At 52.3% G+C, this 18,972-nt stretch overlaps 1 protein-coding gene across 2 annotated transcripts in view; it reads right to left on the bottom strand.

Annotated features, from left to right (window-relative positions):
• Positions 1–17,511, bottom strand: part of LOC140710673 (uncharacterized) — a 54,646-nt gene extending 37,135 nt beyond the window's left edge. For both annotated transcript variants that reach the window (XM_073012979.1, XM_073012978.1), the window contains exon 1: positions 16,895–17,511. In XM_073012979.1, the coding sequence (XP_072869080.1) occupies positions 16,895–17,508 (614 nt within the window). In that variant the 5' untranslated portion in view covers positions 17,509–17,511. The remainder of the gene's footprint in view (positions 1–16,894) is intronic.
• Positions 17,512–18,972: the final 1,461 nt, after the last annotated feature.

The following is an 18,972-nucleotide window of genomic DNA, read 5'->3' on the forward strand; positions in this document are numbered from 1 at the left end:
ACTGCTAGGAAGCCTCAGTCTGGCTCCGTGCAGGCTGGGACAGCTCTCCTGGGATGAGCTCTGCTCTGCCTAGGAGAGAATCTGCATTTAGCCATCCAAATGATCTGATTTGTCTCCTGAGTCCTGTCTGGGACCACAGCTGGTGGCCAGAAGGGCCAGCCCTGTTCCATCCAGGCCTGGCCTATTCCTAGCTGCCTAGGCTTGGTTGGACAGGGCTCTTAAATTCGCTAAGCCTCAGTTTCCCCAGCAGCAAAAAGTTGACTATAGGAGTATTTCTGTCTTGTCAGTGTTGTGAGACTTGTCGGTGTTGTGAGGCTGTAAAAGAGATAAGGCAGGTAAGTGGCTTAGCTTTGAGCAGGGATCCTGACTTATGTCAGTTCTCCTTCTTTCTATTATTCTTCCTATCTTTTCCAAAAGAACTTTTGTAGCTGTTGACAATCGACTTTGTTGGCAAACATTAGGACTAGGCAAAATTTGCTCCAGAGGAAAGTCTAGAGATAGGAAGGTCAAAAATGGAAGGGCAAGGATTCTGTCAGGATGGGGGGAGTGGAAATGGGCAGCCAGGATAGATGGAGCAGTGCAGTGAGGTGAGGTTGGAGCTGGAGCAGCTGAGCTTCCAGGTGATGAGGTTCCAGGTGATGGGGTTCTCAGGTCAGCCAGACCACCACAGCCTTGCTATTGACCCAATGCGAGCTTGAAGCTTGGTCCTTGAGTCCTTAACGCACTAGGAAGCATTTTCTCCCTCTGGTGCCTGCTAATGCTGGCCACATTTCAAAGAGGCAGCTGCCAGCCTGCCTCACCTCTCAGACATCAACGTGCAAATTGAAGACTCTGGGGCTCCCTACAGAGAAAACCGAGTACAGATCATTTGGGTAGAACCTGCTTTTTCCCTGCCCACAGGTGAGCCTTAAAGCAATCTACCTCCAACACGGCCTCAAGGCCTCCCCATCAAGCCAGAGCTTTGCTTTCCTGAATTCTTGCAGTTATTACCGCCCTCTCCAACTCCACCTCCAACCTGTTCCACTCCGCAGGAAGCCATGGATGGACCAGACAGCGGGGAATCCTCCCACACCCCATCTTCCGGCACACAGGAAAGGAACAGAACTTTGTTTTGCAGAAAAGTGGATGTAGGTGTAGGTGTCTGGGAGTGGGTGTCGGGGTTGCTGCATGCCCTCCAGCTCTCAGGACCAAAGAGCAATGCTTCAGTTGCCGGATGCCTCCAAGAGCAATGGGCTTTTTGGGTGCAAAAACAACCTTATGTCTAGCAAACCCTATAGGAAGCTGAACAATTCCCTAGGAAAAGGGATCAACTGGTGTCATATTGGAGTGTGATGGATGCCAACCCCTCCCCAACCATCTTCCACCCATCTTACCGGCACCGTCGCCCTGGCGCCCCGGGGCACACACACCCTACAGGTGAATCCCAAAAGACCGTTATAAGGGCCAGGCCCCACACTGTTTCCTCTTCTCCAGGACTGTTTGCTCCTTCTCTCCACGTCCTGTCCTTGGATTGCAATCTCAACTCCCCTGGACAGTACTTTTGGGTTTTTGTTTGTTTGTTTGTTTTGTTTTGTTTTTTTGAGACGGAGTCTCGCTCTGTCGCCCAGGCTGGAGTGCAGTGGCGCGATCTCGGCTCACTGCAAGCTCCGCCTCCCGGGTTCACGCCATTCTCCTGCCTCAGCCTCCCTAGTAGCTGGGACTACAGGCGTCCGCCACCACGCCCGGCTAATTTTTTGTATTTTTAGTAGAGACGGGGTTTCACCGTGTTAGCCAGGCTGGTCTTGATCTCCTGACCTCGTGTCCCCCCGCCTCGGCCTCCCAAAGTGCTGGGATTACAGGCGTGAGCCACTGCGCCCGGCCTGGACAGTACTTTTGAGACACACTTATTTCTACCACGAACCTTGCGGGTCGCTGGGGGTCCAGCGTAGTCGTGGAAGTCTCTGCCTTCTCCACCAGACCTGCGTGGGCAAGACTGAGCATCCCCAAGTCCATGGAGTACCCTCTGGGTCCCTCACGCTCTTCTCAGCGGCACTCTGGACACCCTCCCAGCACTGGTGAGGTGCATTCTAACCTCTAATTATTTTATTTCCTTTGTAGATTAGTTTTGTTGTTGGTGGTGGTGGGTTTTGTTTGTTTTTGAGACAGAGTTTAACTCTTGTCGCCCAGGCTGGAGTGCAATGTCGCATTCCCAGCTCACTGCAACCTCTGCCTCTCGGGTTCAAGCGATTCTCCTGCCTCAGCCTCCCGAGTAGCTGGGATTACAGGCGCCCACCACACGCCTGGCTTGTTTTTGTTTTTGTTTTAGTAGAGATGAAATTTCACCATGTTGGCCAGACTGGTCTCCAACTCCAGACCTCAGGTGATGTGCCCACCTCGGCCTCCCAAAGTGCTGGGATTACAGGGGTGAGCCGCCGCACCCGGCCTCCTTTGCAGGCTTTTTAAGCTGGACTTCGGGACCCGATTCGGGACTGGGGGGAGGGAAGACCGTCTTCCCTCTGCCACCCAGCCACTTCTTTCACCCTGTTGTGCCCCTGGAGACTGCATCCAAGGTGGTGCTGAAATTCAGAAGCCCGTTGCTGCCCTGGGGAGCGTCAGAGTCTACGGTTTGCTCTCTGTGCCTGTGGAGCTCTGTGGAGCCGAGAAGGGCCTACTAGGGGCGAGGAGTAGCAGAGAAAAGGATTGGGCCCTCTTGTCCAAAGGAGAACACTGCTGAGGGATAGAGGAGAGGAGACAACAACGGGTGGGAGAAGTGAACAAAGGTTTGGCAGGCCAAGAAAAGCGGCCAGAGGCTGTGTCTGAAAAACCGAGGTGGCGGATCCTGCAGCTCCCAAGTTCTTCCCCGACTCGCAGAGTGGGAAACCGGCGCTGAGGAGATGGATTCCAGCGGGACTGGGCACCTGGGGCAGGGCGGGGAGCACAGGACTGAGCGTCACACTCAGCAAGGAGCCCCAATCTCGGGCTCCTAGCTCCAGGCCAGGAAGCTTTCCTAGTTCCTTAATGCGAGTATGTTTCCGGAGAGATCCTGCCAAGGCTGGGCAAAGGGGGTGGCAAAGGTGGCGCTGTCCAACCACCCCCGCGGCGGGCAGCTTCCCAGCGTTCAAATCAATGGAGAGAGGGAGGGCAGAGCCCTTGGTCGCGCGCAGTTTACTCCCGACCACGTATTGATTTTCTATGTCTCTGCAATTTCCGGTCCTACCCCAATCCTTATTCAGGTTCAGCTTCGGGTTCTGGCCCACTAAGGGACCCCAGTACTCCTAGGCAAGCCTAGGGACACCGAATGCCCGGAAAGAATTCGCCTGAAACCAGGCTCCTCGAGCCCCACCCGAGGACCCACCGAGCCCTGTGTCCCCATCCCCGTGGGGCAGCTCTATCTAGCAGGCGCAACTGCTGGCCGCACATGCAACTTTTTTTTTTGAAACGCATTGCTGTCCCTTTGCAAGGTGTTATAACAGCAATTCAATTACAGTAAATGGCGCGCATCGTCCTCGCAGCTGGAAAGTCTTTAACTAACTGTGACCGAGCAGTGTAAAAGACTCCGGCTAGACAAACGTTACTTTTATTTCCCCCCTTCCTTCTGAATTTTCTCCTTTCTGTCTTCGCTCCGTATTAATTGTGGCTCTACCACAGGTTAATTAACTCCAAAGAGCTTAGTCTATCTGGACAGAACACACTGGGAAATTGGCAAGAGATCCTAAAAAAAATGGAACGTGGCGTCAAAAAGATTGCCCGAAGTTCCTCGCGTTCCCTTCCGTGGCTAAAGTCCTTGCCTTCAAGGAACACAGCTTCAGTCCTCTGTGGCAAAGACTCCTGGGGGTGTGGTCATTCAGGCTTAGATCTGGGCTTAGATCATGAAGCCTCCTGTGGGGAGATGGTGCACACTAAATCCCACTTGGCGTGGTCTGCAGGCATCCAAGAAGAGGTCAAGTCTGCTCCTGATGTGTTTCCACTTCTAGTTCATTGACGATAACTCGCCACTTGTGTTATAGCACGTGCATTTCATGCTAAACTTTAAATAGCATTCCATGAAATTAATATCAACCAAAGGGGAAAAAAAGCAAGATGGGGATTGGGGAGGTGGCGGCTGGCTTTCCAGAGTGGCGGTAAATCGTGACTGTACTCCGTATGTTAAAATCCGGAGGGAGGGCTGGAGGAAGGGGAGAATCCCTCACCAGTCAGCCTCTGCAATCATTTAAATAAAGGTAAAATTAACATTCGCTCTTTTGAAGTTAGAGTGAAGATGGCTTAAAAGAGGATTTTATTTAGTGAGTGTCATATCAAAACCTCGAGAAGAAAGGCGATGCCTCGCCTGCAGTTTTTAGTTTCATATTATTTTTTAAAACATTATTTTAGAAAAGGCCAAAATGGCAACTCAGGTATCCCACTGCGTTCTCACGGCCCCCTAGGGCCGTGGACCTCTCCCTACAGGCACAGAATGCTCAGTTTTCTCGCGCTGGGGGTAGAACACCCAGAAGATGCCTCGCAGGTTCCTTTCTCCCGACTCTACATTTGACTAGGACCCGGAGAATGTTTGTGTCTGACTCCTGGAGGGGGCAGGACCCAGGGCACCGCACTTGGGACCTGGCGGCTGCCCAGCCTCTAACCCCCCCTTGACGGTCCACCTACGCCTGGCGCTTTTCTTGCTACCAGTGGCGCCCCCCACAACCAGCGTGCTGGGTCAGGAGGGGCAGAGCAGATGAGAAGAAGGTTGCATTCGGAGTGTCCCGACTCGGGACCAACCAGACAGGAGCGAGCTGGGGCCAAACCCTTGATATAGCTCCTGATGGGGCCGAGCCCTTGATATAGCTCCTGACGGCCCCGGAGCAGAGGGTTTGGCAACTGCCCTGCCCCAGGCGCACCGGAGGAGCTCTGGCCCATGCGCAGCCAGACTAGTTAGGGTTGTTTTCGGCTTTGTTTGCTTTTAAATCTACGGGCGCCGTTTCATCTCCAGCTCTGCTCAGCCTCTGACCTCCTGTTGGCAATTCTCCTCTGGACCCTGACTTTTTTGGAGGGGGGCGGGTTAAAGTGAGAATGGGGTGGAGAGAGAAATGTTACTCGCGTGTCCTTGGCTCCCAGGGCTGGCGATGGCAGGAAAAGAGGACTCATCACTATAACCGGAGGTCGCCGGCCGCCTGTGATCTGGGGTTGCCGCCCTCGTCCCCCTGAAGGTCCTACATAAGAAGTTGCAGAAAACACATCCCACACAGGTCCCTAACCGGGTCCAAGTTGCCTGGGTCTCGCCGCCTTTCCTGGCTGAAGAAAAACCCTGTTTTGTGAGCAAAGTAGGCGGCCCTCAAGACCGCTTCTTGTAGTGTTTTTACGGAGGCTCCTGCCAGCTCTGCATTCTCACGAAGAGTTATCCCAAGACCTCCCACATCCACCAGAGGAGACCTGAATCCTTCTCCGGCCTAGTTCAGGGGACATTCCGGGCACTCAGCACGCCCGCGGGGACGTGCATCCCAGCGAACCCTAGCCAGGCTGCGAGGCCTCCCTGCTGGGGCCAGTTCTCAGCTCAGGCTTGGAGGCGGCACTGTCCCTATTCGGTCGAGAGTCCCCTCCTACCTCTCCCTGCTCCCTTGCGGTCATCCTGTCGCCCGTTTTTCTCTTCTAGAGCTTCTCCTGGACACCAGGACGGGCCCCATCGTATTTACTGCACAAAACCCCGCTTTTAAAGCCCGGTTAGGGGCCTCTGTCCTTTGTAGGAGACTTAGAAAAAGTGAAATTGAGCGCCCTGTGGGTGGCCCTTCTAAGAAGAGAAGACTCTCCTTCGTTTGCGTCTCTGCTCAAGTGCTTTAAAGTTACACTAAGGACCTGCTCTCTATTCCTTTACTGTGGACGGAGTGGGGGGGGGGGGGCGCGGCGGAGGGGGGAAGGAGAAGCCGATCTGAGGGTAGTAGCTGCCCTGTAGACATTGGCTGCTCTCCTCCAAAGCTCCAGGGTGGGAATTTCTCCACCAGAATTGCAATGTGGGTGTCTGGAAGGTTTCTGAATGTAGGACTTTAGAGGCACTCATACTCCATTTCACCTCCCCAGCCCTCCTCCTGGAGTCACCAAACTCCCTGTCAGGGCCAAGTTGTCCTCCCTGGCTTTGCATACCAGAGCTGTTCATCTGGGACCTGTCCAGCCTGCCAAGCAGTTTTTGTGGTTCTGCCTCTGTCTCCAAGTCCTGGTGTTTTGGGTGGCTGCCCCAGCCTGCAGAAGTGAGAGGAGTAAAAGCTTTGAGCTTATAAATCCACTTCAAGCAACTATTACACTTTTCTCTTTCTGACCATGTGTGAAACAATACATATTATTAACGATTTGAGTCTATAATTCAGGAAACAGGAGATATTTTTTATACAGGTCTCTTCTTTCTCCACTGTGGGGTCCCTCCTCAACAGAGATGCCCTAATATATGCAGTCAAGGAGAGGTTTCAGGAATCCAACATCTGTTCCTGTTGGTTTGAAAGTTAATGAAACTCGACTATAATTCTGATTATTTCCAAAAGTATCTTGTTCATTTGTCTGAAACAGCCAGGTAAAAATTACAACCTGCAAACTGATGCTAAATTGGTCCTTTTTCTGCTCACCCTAAAGTTGGCCAAACTAATAGCAAATAATTTTAGATGATTCACATTTTGGCGTAATTGCCATCACATCTTGTTCCCAAGGTGTTCTCCAGTTGGTCCGCTGACTGTCTAGCCAGGTCTTCTGCATCTACTCAGCCTGGTTCTATTCCAGAGTTCCTTAATTTGATTTGGTCTCATAGAATCCCCCTCTCCAGGTCCCCTTATTTCCCACCCCGCCCCCCGCCACCAACACCACCAGATCAGTCGCAGAGACAATTGATTTTTTTGTGTCCTGTTCAAACCAAAAAGTGCTGACATCTTGGGAAGTGGGCAACAACTCTCATGGACTATCAGACAAACAGGCCAATGTTCAGATTTAGGGATTAAAGTTGTTTGTGCACACATATATGTTGAAGTACATATGCATGTAATCATGTTCATACACCTGACTGTGTATACAAATGATAGTGTTGAGAAATTGAGACAAATTTTCAACGTAACACCAGAATGCAAACAGAGTGAGAAATCATATCAATCTGGACAAATGAAGAGGTGAATCACACCTAAATGTCTAGGAGTAGATCATTAATTATGAAATCCGAGACTCTTTTGAGCATCCTATGCTTGCTAGAAATGAATTATCTTTTTTTTTCTCTCTTTTATTGAAAATAAGACCCTAAATTCCTTTTGACTGAAAGGAAGTTACCAGACAAGATGCAATTTTCTCTTTCTTTTCTGACAACTCTGTCATCCAAAGGATCACAGCCATGTCAGGGTGTCTGTCTTGGAAAGAAAAAAAAAAGAGAGAGAGAGAGCGCTAGGGAGAGAAGCCCTGAAGCCCGTGGCCATCTTTGCATCAAAATTTTCCAGACCTCTATTTTTGATTGTGATCCCACTGATCTGAGTTTGAAATGCGAACGCAGTGAAGCCCCTAAGCCTTCAATCGTGTGAAATTTTCAAAAGATCTCTAGAAGCAATCTCAGGCTGCCTGACCCCTGACAGGCACCGATCTCTTTATTCCTCTCTCTGCCAGCACTTCATTTGTCGGAATATCTTTCAGATTTGCACCTCCAGATGACAAACCTGAGTGTTTATTATGTGTACATGAATCGGAAATCTTCAAGCCCGCACAAAAGCACCATTTTAAACATAATATTTAATTTACCAGCCTAAGTGTCTGCTTCTTTATTTGCTTTTCATTAGCTTAAATATTTTTTCCAGGTCTCCCCATGTGTCACTTTGATATTTAGATGATTCTGTCTTCTAATCATCATTTCCCCCTTGAAAAATCCCCGGTTGCCCGCGACTGCTGGGCTCACACGGCAACGTCACCGTGCGGCGGATGGCGAGGACTCATAGCTCGACGCACAGCAGTTCAGGGAGTGCGGGGTGGGGGGCGCGTCTCCAGACAAGGTAAGGGCCAGTGGGGTGCCAAAGAAAGACTTGCTTTTTAAGCCAGAGGCCAGGACTGGGGCCCAAGGCAGTGAAGACCCTCCCATCTCACTCCATCCTTCTGCTTCAGGCCTTTTTAATTCCCCATATTACTTTTGAAAAAACAAAACAAACCCTCAGGTGTCTTGAGAAAGTGCTGGGGGCAGCTTTAACTAATTCGTGTGTGCTCCGCTACTGGTCCTCTGAGCGTGGGCGTCCGGTTTAGCCATTCCACCCGAACCAGTTAGACTCATCCCTGTCTCGGGACTTGTTTTTCCGCCTGCCTTTCTGTGGGTACCTAAATCCTGGGAGCTTGAGGGCACTAGAGGGCAAGGGGATGGAGGGCGCTTCTTGAAAGAGGGCTGCTTTGTTAAAATGTCCCATGCCAAATAATTTCAGGGACAAGCCTTTGGGGTCGAGATGCCGCCCACCCCTCCCCCAACCTCAGCCCCAGATCGGGGCTTTAGATCCCAGCCTGGCACCCAGGTGGACTGAGTTGAGACAGGGACGAGCTCCAGCTCTGCAGAACCCAGAGGTGACTCGCCACTCTCAAGCACAGTCCCAGGTCCAGAGGTGGTGGGCTGAAGCCTGAACCCCCCTCCCTGTGCGTTTGGATGGGCCATGTTGCTATGATTAACTTATTAAACCCCCTGATAATTATTTTAATTTGACTCGAAAAAATACTTTGGGCGGCGTTGTGATGTGTTTGTATTTATCCATCCCCCCTATAAAACCTGTGTTAAAACAAATGTTACTTTTCTCTCTCTGTACATAGACCCTCCCTTTTTGAAATAGACCGCAGGGACTGCCATTAGATCGAATGGCAAGTCTTTATGGAAAGTGTTTTGCATAATTACATACCAAAGCCAGAACAGTCACCTCCACATTTTATGGGTCACAAACCATCAACAATTGCCACATTATTGTCCACGAAACCTTAGTCTCTTCATTGATGGAGCGGACTCCACTGCCTAATCTAGAACAGGAGAGGATGGAAATTTCTTCTAATAAGAACCTGAGAAGATTATGTCCCCACTGACAACGTGTTTACATGTAGTTATAAAGTTCAGAGGACCGACCGAGAGAGGAAAGGAAATCGGACTAGGCCTGATTAAGAACGGCGCATCGGTCTAATATAGATAGCGCATCAAAAGGAGCGGCTGAATGCCTCTCCCCTTTTCAGATCCGACCCCTTTTCTACCTTTGTGATGCAGTAATTAAGATATTCTTATTTAGACAGACAGCTTCTCTGGTAACTGAATAATATTAGCTCCTTTGATGTCAAACTTTTGACAGTTATCACACCAGCACTGGGCAATTTAGCACAAATGCCCTCCTTAAAATAAAAAAAAAAAAAAGAAAGAAAGAAAACCCCCATCGGCTTTGAAGAAATCTAATAAGTGTGATCCTTATCACCAAATGATCTAAATCGCCGCCGACAGACCGCCTAGCTATAATTTACATTCGGTTGTACATAATGAAGCCGAATTTGGGTTTTAACTCATTGAGGCAGCATTGGTGGAAAGTGGGGTCGGAGCCCCACACTTACAGCTCCCCCATTCCAGACACCCAGAACTGCTGACGAGTGCAATAGAAAAACCCCACATTCTACCCGGTCAGGGCGGGGATGGGGCAGAGGTGCGGGCAGGTGCGGGTAGAGTTCACCGCCCTTGCCCCAGCCCCGGAGAGCCCGGCAGGACCAGCCACCTACTCCCGGGATGAGCCGTCGCTGTTGCTTTCCGAGCTTGGTCGCCAAATTTGGGATTTGCCAGATGGCAGGATTATCTTCGCGTCTGTTATATTATGTGTGCGTTGCGGGGGGAGCGGGGGTGGAGAGCGAAGACAGGGAAGTCCAGAGACCGCGCTGATCCCTTTAAAATACACGCATGTTCCCTCTTTGCCCACTCCCGGGCTGCCGCCGCCGGGACCCTTACCGGAGTTCCTGGCACCTCGGAGCGGCCACGGCAGGCAGCAGGCGGAGCCTCTGCCACCCCTGCCCTTCGGTTCCGGCCCCCTGCCCGCATCTCTAGACCTGGGGCCCTGTGCCCAGATGCGAGGAACTGGGGGTTGGGAGTGCGAATGTGAGAACTTACCCCAGAGGAGAAAGGGGGGAGGTATGAGAGTTGGAAGGGAAGGGGGCAAAGAAGGCGGGTTAGGAAGGATGGGACTGTGACAGTGGCACCTGGAAGGCATTGTCCTAACGAGCGACACCTGTCAATCTCCGCTCCGGGGTCCCGGGGCCGGGGGCGGGGAGGCCGCGGGTCTCTGTGGTGATGTCATCTCAGAGTCCTTTCCCGGCTGAGGGCGGGAAGGCTGGGAGGGGCGCGGAGCTAGGAGAAGGATGGGGGAGGAAAAGAGAAAATAAACAGAAGTCGCTCTCACTCGCCACATCCTCTGTTCGCAATTTACATGGAAATCAAAAATCCAACTTTAATGTTATTTCTAATTTTGATTGATCGTCTTGCCTTTTCACTGGGGGAGGAGAAACAGGGTTGCTGCATCTCATCCCACAACCCACACAATCTGTGGGGAAGTCTTGTTGCCCGAAAGCTCGGAGGTGACTGATTCTTCTAGACCCAGCTCCCCTCTTTCCCTGGCGGTTGTTCCAAGCTTTAGGCTTAAAGAGGAAACACTTGGAGATGAGTTTTGAAAGTCTTCCGATATTGCAGGGGGCAAGGAGGGGGAGTTAATTAACTCTGGGTTTGTTCAGCGAGTGGGAGAGGGGGACTCGGCGTGGGTGGGCGGGCCAGGTCGAACGCGGGGGAGCGCAGTGCGGGAGGCTTGTGAGCCCAAAGCCCCTGCTTGCAGGCCCAGGTTGGGGGGAGGAGGCCTATGGTGGCCTGGGCCGGGGGTGCGGGGCGGGGATGTTGCCGAGGTACCCCAGGGAGTCTCCCAATGGTCCTAGAGAAATTCTGATCTCCCACCTACTGAGTCCCCACCCCCACCCCACAGTGCGCTACCGAACTCTCCCTCTTTCTATTCTTTTCGGCCCGAGCTAATTAGCAGCCTGCCAGCGGCCTGATTTATGGAAACGCTCGGGCGGGCGGAGACCCGCCGCTAGTCTAGCCGGGCTGCCTCGGGGCGGAGTGGAGGAGGAGTCTCGACCGGCCCCCTCCGTTGAGTTTCCCTTCTAGGGGTCGGAAAATGGAAGTTGTCGGTCCCCTACTGCCGTCACCCGGGCTGGTCTAGGAGACTCCCACGCCCTCGCTGCCCCCGCCTGGGGTGCAGAAAGCCCTGGCGCTAGCGGAGCGGGCGGAGGCCAGTGGCTGCACAGCGTGCTGCGGACACCCGAGGCCGCCAGGTTCCAACTCCAGCTAACTCCGAAGGCGGGCTGGACCCCGATGGGGTCCGAGCCGCCTGTGCCCGAGTTGGGCGCCTAGCTTCCCACCTCCAGATCCCCAGAGAAGGGAAATTAGACCTGCAAGGGGAGGGGTGCTGCCCAAGATCGGCTTCACCTCTCCGCATCCCTCCAAGGCCGCAGAGAATCACTAGGCCAGGGTGGGGCCGAAAGGAGCCACTGGCCCTGCTGGCCCGGGAGTCGCTGGCTAGCGCCTGGGGAGGGCGTGGTTCTCTCCACTTTCCCTCTGGTGCACTTTCTCCAGGGGCGTATCCTCAGAGGGCTCCTCTAAGTAGGAGTCTTCAAACAAGAGTTGGAATTTCTCCGAGGTGAGTGCAGGTCACAGGCCATTTCTGGAGCCACCCGGCGGGGCATTTGCCCAAAGACCCGGCACAGTCTCCTCGCCATCTTCGGGCTGCTTTGGATAGTCAAGGGGGGAGAGGGGTCGAGGAGTATTCCCTCTTTCCCATTTGATCCCAGAAATGAGGATGGAGAGCAAGCGGAGTGAACGAGCCGGGAAAGAAAGTGCAGCAGGACCTGTTGCTGGCGCTCAAGCAGCCTCACCTAGGAGGGAATGTTGGACACCTTGATTTCTCCAAGGAGCACCAGTGCTCTCCCCACCTCGGGGAGTCTTGGGGGAAAGAGACTAGCAGACGCAGAGGGCCAGAGGCCCAGGGAACTCTCCCGGGCTTAGGTTTGGAGTGCAGACAGGGACAGAATGGGGTGAAGTCACTGTGAAAAGGATAGCGTCCCTACACCCGGCTAAGACTGAAATTGCAATTGTAGGGAACTGGGATCTCCAAAAGAGTGTATAAGGTTTACTTTAAAACACCCAACCAGTTCATGTTTTTCAGAAGGCATTCTGGATGCCCTGACGGGGGCATGTCGGGAATGGGACCCTTCTTCCCTCCCCACAAGAACTTCAGACACCTGCTCTATCCTGCCTTCAGCCCCCAGGCCCCCAGGACCCCTCCTTCCCGGGTTTCCCTCACATAAGAGAGTCATTTAATGTGATAGATAAATCAGTCCCGGCTCAACTCACCCACCCACACCCTGGGGAAGTTTAGTCTCCTCATCCTCCTCACCCTCCTGCCACCATTTCTAAAGGGTTAGTAAGAGTCCGGGAGTCATGCAGGCCCTGGGCTTTCCCCAACCGGCTAGAAGAAGGAAGTAGACGCCCTTAGCCAGCTGGGGAGCTGGGCTGGGCGCCGATCTGTATTTCGGGGTTCAGTCCCATGGGCGGCAGCCTGGCTGAATTCCCAACTGTGGTAAGGGCTGGGGTCACCTGCCCAGGACGTTGCATAGCCCAAACCCATGACAAAAGTCTGAGTGGAAATGGAACCCTCTTTCTCCCACACACCAAAATGTCGCCTTTTGGCAGTGCGGCCCCCAATCCTGCATGTCGCCTGAGGGTCACACCGCAGGCGCAGGGCTTCGCTGGGTCCTGCCCCCTGGAAGGTGCTCGCAGACCAACTCCAGGGTCGACAGCCGGCACAGCAAATGCTGGCGGTTAGGTGCTCAAATAACATTCTTCATTCCTCTTTTTCAAAGTTGATTTATAGCAATCGACAGGTTAAAGCCTCATCTGACTTCATTACTTTTAAAAGCTGTCTATTTCACAACTGTCACTTTTCATCACTTAGCTCAAATAAATACCTGAAGAAATGAATTGGAAGAGACTTTCAGATCATGTTTATAATTCTTGGTCGCTGCGTTAACATTCCTAATGACCTGACCCTCTGAGTTTCTGCAGACTTCTAAATTGGGCCGAAAATTCCTCCTTATATACTAGAAAACTTCAAGGAAGGTGAGGTGGCCGGAAATGCGGCTCAAGGGAGAAGTGCAGCGGCTGCATGTCGAAGGGGCAGCAAAACATCCCAGCAGCTGCGAGAGCCCAGGCCCGAGACCCAGGGCCACAGAGACAGGGACAGCTCACGGGTCAGGGGATTCCCTTGGAACCAGCTGCTGACAGGAGGGCCCCAGCCTCCCAGCCGCGCCGCCTGCCCGCGTTCCTCGGGTACCGCCAAGCAGGCTGCAAAACCACGAGAAAATTCATGCCAGAAGGAAACGCTGTTCATTGGGACTATTACTATTATTATTTCTATCACTGTTTCAAAAATGATTTTAAAGGGCCCCCACGACCGCAGATTAGGAGTGGCAGAGTGAGAGCCATTTTCTCCCAGTCATCTTTGACTCAGAGTTTGTGAGACACCCAGAAAGAGCAGAAGCGTGGAAACGAAATTGTACGCCCTGAAGTCCGTTCAATAAATTGAAATAGTTTCTTCAATTTTGTTACCATTTGCCCAAGCCTTCTAGTATTACCAGCCGGTGGTAATACTTTCACTTTCTCTCTCTCTCACTCTTTCAAGCTCTATCTCTGTCTCTCTCTCACACAGACACACACACACACACACACACACACACACAGAGCTCTAAGAAAATAGGGGGAAGAATACAGAAAAAAATAAACGAAAGGAGAGGTAAGAAAAAAAACTACAGAAAATAAAAGGAAAAGGAAGGGAAGAAAAAGGAAATGAGAGAAAAGAAGAAAGCCAGGAAAAACCAAAAAGTTTTTTTTTTTCTTTTTTAGTTTGGGGGACAACTATAAAACACATATTTTCCTTCTTTTATTGTTTTCTTTGAAAAAGAACAACAACAACAAAACCCTAAGCTGCGTCTCTGAGCTTTTAGTGGATTGGGCGCTTGCTCGGTGTGCCTGGGCCGAGGCTGACTCCAGCGCGCCGCTCCCCGAGCCTAGGGACCTGCAGCCCCAGCGTCCGCCCTGCCCGGGAATTTCGAATATTCCCCCCGAGCGGCGGTGCGCGGAGTGTGCCTCGGGCCTCTCGCCACCACAGCTCTCCTCGCCGCCGCCAACCTTCCCCAGTCTTGGCCTCCGACCTGCGCCCACCCTGCGGACCGCTCGGCCGAGGTGGGTCTGAGCGCTCCCGACTTTCCGCTCAGAGGCTTTAGGAACCCCGAGTTAACGTTGCTCGGTGGCCGCTGCTTCGCGGCGGGGACTCGGCGGAGGATGCGCTCGGTGGCGAAAACCCGGGCGCGCTGCCGTACCTTGGAGCGCCACCTAGCCGCAGAAACTGGAATGACGCCGCCAAGCCTCCCAGCCTGCTGCAGCCTAACTTGAACGTCACCCGGACTTTTTCCCTAATCGAAACCCTCAGAGAAGTCGCAACGCACAGGCCTTCTGACGGGTTAAAAACCATTATCTGTGACCGACAGATCCCACAGTGGCTGCACTGGGATGAAGGGAAAATAACAGGAGAAGGAGAAAAATATATAGGCACAATTTCACCAAGTCTAAAGTAGTCACTCAAGTTGGGGAGCTGCTTTCCTAGAAAGGATAAAATAAATGAGACATGGTCTTTAGGAAGCCACTAGTTCGGGCCTCCGTGTATTTCGGGTCATGCAGTTGCGGCCAATGCAGATATCTCCCATGAGGTGGTGCCTATAAAGTCATCCCTTCCCAATTATGATTTCCACCAAAATTCACTTATTCTGGTCAGTCCAGCATTAAAGGCGTTCTGCAGTGCCAGTCGCCAGCCTACTGGGACACTGCACCCACAGCTTTTGGCTTTGCTGACTAAATAACCTAAAATATAGCCCCCCCCAACATGTACACCTATCCGCTGGTGAAAGTAGTAACTGACAAGAATTGCAAATTACACAGCCTTTCTTTCCAAGGTGCAACTGGGCATTTGACACTATTTTATCCAGTTGATAACAGGTTTGCCCCGATCTTACATCCACACGACCATAAAATACACAGAAAACTTAATCCACTTATATGGTGAGCCTTTGCTTCAATTTGTCTTCGAAGTGCACCATCCCAGAGATGGGTGTTTTAAGTTAAAACAAATGTTACATGCCCAAAATGGTTTTAAAGTAGAGCATCTCTCTCACAGTCCAGTGAGGATTTGTGTGGTTTCTTTGTTTTGAAGGGAGGTGCAGAACCTTTATTTAATGTAGTTTTTATTACAAATTTCAAATCTTTTTATTTTTTAAGGAGCTCTGTGGACCCTACAAATAATAGGAACTGAACTGGGGACTATAGGGTGGAGTTACAGTTTATTTGGTGTTGTGTAAGCCCCTGTATTTCCCTGCCCGAGCAATCCCAACATAGAGATCGCTTCTTGAAACTCCGCAGTCCCCTGAGTTAGCAGAGTGAGCCCCCAAAGGGCAGGCAGGGTATAGACTGAGTGCCCTTTCTCACTGTAACCACGGCTCCTCCTTGCTGATTAGGAGCTCTCAGATCTTGCTCAGAAATTACGCCAGAAAAACAGCCAGGTTGGCTTTCTGGCTGGCTTGTCTCTTCTCCATCAGGCTAGGAAAGATTCCTGTGAGACCACACAGAAGAAAGGCCCCAATTTCCTAGCAGAACTTGAATGAGCATTCCTAATAACTGCCAGCTAAGGAGGGGTGGCCCGAGCCCTGGGGGTCTTGAGGCCTGGGCATGGGGGTGGGGGTTGGTGCTAACATGGGGAGAAGGCAGCTGATGAAAGATAATAGGAGCGCAGAGGGAATTCCCAAGAGGGTCCTGGGGCCCACTGATGGCCAGCAGTGAGGAACTAGGACAAAAACGGAGGAGAGGAAAGCATAGAAAATGATATGTGTGAATCTGCATGCCTACAGTTTGGAAAAGGAGTTCTGAACTGGAAAAGGTTTTTTCTCTCTCTCTCTCTTCAAACTCCCCCACCCCCCTTCTTCTCTCCCTTCATTTCTCTGTCCTCCACCCCTTCCTCTTCTCACGTTAAGGTTTTCTGTTTGTTTTTTTTTTTTTCACCCAATAATGCCTGGAGATGAAAAATGATTTTTATTGCTATTACACTTCCTACCGCAAGATGCAGTGCAAGGCGGCCGAGTTTGTATTACAACTATGTCACAGTGTTTCACCGATGCAAAACATGTAGCCAGAGGGTGTTGCTAATGACTCCTGGATTAGAGTGAGATTGAGACTGGGAGAAAAAGAAAAAGAGAGAACAAGAGACAGAGGAAGGGAGGAGAGAGACGAATTTCATTAGAGAACGGGAAAATCACTGTATAATCAGCTCTAATAATCTAATCAGGATATTTTCAGATTTCCAGGTTCTCTCCACGCTTAAGAGTGTGAGCTAGAGAGAGACCATTATCCTTTTAAACACCACAAAGGTTTTTTTGCATGTTAATAACTATTAATTATGTTTACAGCCAGTTAAGTGAAGAACTCTCCTTTGGAAAGAAACTTCGGAAAACGCTTAAAGCAGACTAAAGCTTTTTCCTGGAGCCAAGGTCGCTTGGAGGGAGGTGGGGGCAGGGTAATCACCCAAGGGTGTGCCGAGCCCGAGGCAGCTAGCAGAGGCTTAAAGCCCCTGCCCGTGGTCGTGCACACAAATGTGCAAACGCCTGTGACGGCCTGTTGGGGTCCAGGGTGCCCCGTCGGACCCGTGGCGGAACTCGTAGGCGCAGCCAGCCGCCCAGGCTCGGCTTCCGCTTGGTCTTCGCAAAAATGTCCCTCCGGGCTCCGAACTCCCCGGCGCCCTCCCCCGAGACCAGCTCTATTTAGGGAAACGGGAGGTTTCGCGGTTCCTACCGTGGCCCAGGCCGGTCCCACCGCCCAGCAGTCCGCTTCTGCCCCCCGGGGCACAGCAAGGAGGGCGTTCCCTCGGGGCTGCAGCCCTTTGAACCCGGGGAGCCCTCGACTCCCGCCAGGACTCGCGGAGCTCGCTCGGGGCCCGGCTGCGGAGCCGAGTGTGGGTGGCGGGTGGCGTTGAAGGGGAGTGGGGGAGGCTGGAGGGGATGGAGGGGCGGGGGCGGGAGCCGGGCGTTAAGCCTGGAAGCTTGGCTATTTACCCAAACGATTTTCCTTTCAGACCCGAGACGCCAATGAGACAAGATCAAACTCCCCTTCTCGTAGTGCGTGTGTGGGGTGTGTGTGTGTGTGTGTGTGTGTGTGTGTCCTCTTCCAGGAGGGGTTTTGTGAATGGGGGCTCCAGGTTGTCGGCTGGGAGGGACCAGAGGCCGGCCCGGGCACCAGCGCCTCCTCCCGGGGACTGGGAGAAGCCGGTCCGAGGGCTCGAGGTCTGAGCGCACCGAAGGGCGCGGCGCCCCAGTCACAGTGGTCCTCTGGGAGAGAAGGGAACAACAGGAACACAGGCCACGGAGAGCGAGGGGCCGTGTCCCCAGAGGCCCAGCCAGGAGACACATGGTCGTGTGCAGGAGGGGGAGGGGGAGAATAATATGAATCACATCCTCCTTCCAGTCCCTTAATTTCCGATCCCTCCAAAGCCACTGGTTTCTTCCCGACTCCCTCGCTCGAGATCTATTAGCTGCAAATTAGGCCAAGGTTTTGGCGATTACGGTGCAATTCAGGCCGAGTGACACGCGCCGCCTGGCCTGCGCCTGGGTCTCTCTTCGCACTGCAAAATGGTTAGAAACGAAGACAGGATGGGTAGCCTGTATTGATAAGACATTGGTCATTTTAAAAAGGGCCCCGACCGAAGAATATCCATCAGCCTGGGGGATCTGGGGAAGGGGGAAGAGGGAAGAGGAGCCGAGCAGGCTGAAGTCTGAGCTGTGGCGCAGCAGGTGACAATAGTCCTGGGCATGGCTCCTGCAGTTGCTCTGGGGACGAACCGGAACCGGGACTAAAATCTCGTTTAAACAACAACAACAGTATTAATATCACTGATAAAAAGAATCAGAAGGCAGCATATTTATTAAGATCATAAATGATTAAAATCTGGTTACATGAACATTGTATGTATAGTTAATGGCACTACCTCCCACAACTCATTGCTCACCGAAGATCGATTAAAGGCTAAACTAAAGAATTCTTTCTGGAAGAAAAAGGTGTTATTGCGATGCTCTGACTCAGCCTCTATTGCTTCTTCTGCATCAGCCTGGCCCTAGTGCCCCCCACTCTTCCCACATATGCATCCCTTACTGAAGGATTCTCTCTTTTTTAACTGACCAACCACCAACTCCCTGTCCAGAATATTCTTATTTAACCAGAAATCCCCTCCGCTGGTGCTGACATGGATGGGGCATATTAGGGACCTGCTAACCCTTCTTCAGGCCTCTGTGTCTTCTGCTCAGGTGTCCCAGGCCTGGAAAACACTCTAGGGGGGACTCTAGGGGCCTCTGGCTTTCTCCCGCATGTCAGGGGTGGAGGGCTGCAGCTCCAAGGCTCAGAGGGAGCAGAGGCAGCTGATGGGCCTCTGGGTATGAGTAGAGGTGCTTAAGGACCTAGCTAGGCATGTTATTGGCCTGGAATAAATGTGTGTAAGAGGGGAGATGCTCATGGAGGAAACCGGATGTGCCTAATAATGATTGACACCACCATCTAACATTTATTAAGCGCTTACTACGTGCCAGTCACTGTGTCCACATCTCTGAGGCCTCCAAGCCTGAGGACAAACCACTGTGGCCAAGGATAGGCCTCTGAGCCGGGTGGCTGGGCCAGGGCAGGCAGCCAGCCAGATAGGTGTCCTTGTGTGGCTGAGGTCAAGGTTTCTGCTTCCCCGTCCGTCCTGGGGTGGCATCCAGGAGCCAGACCGAGGCCTCCTCCCCACCTGCCCGCCGTGGTCCCCTGACAACCAGTCCGTAGCGTGTGGCCACGAGCTGTGCGGGCTTCCAGGCCAAAGGGGAGGTCAACAGGTTCTAGCCACG

This window comes from Chlorocebus sabaeus, chromosome 29, assembly GCF_047675955.1.
Source record: "Chlorocebus sabaeus isolate Y175 chromosome 29, mChlSab1.0.hap1, whole genome shotgun sequence".
Lineage (NCBI taxonomy): Eukaryota > Metazoa > Chordata > Mammalia > Primates > Cercopithecidae > Chlorocebus > Chlorocebus sabaeus.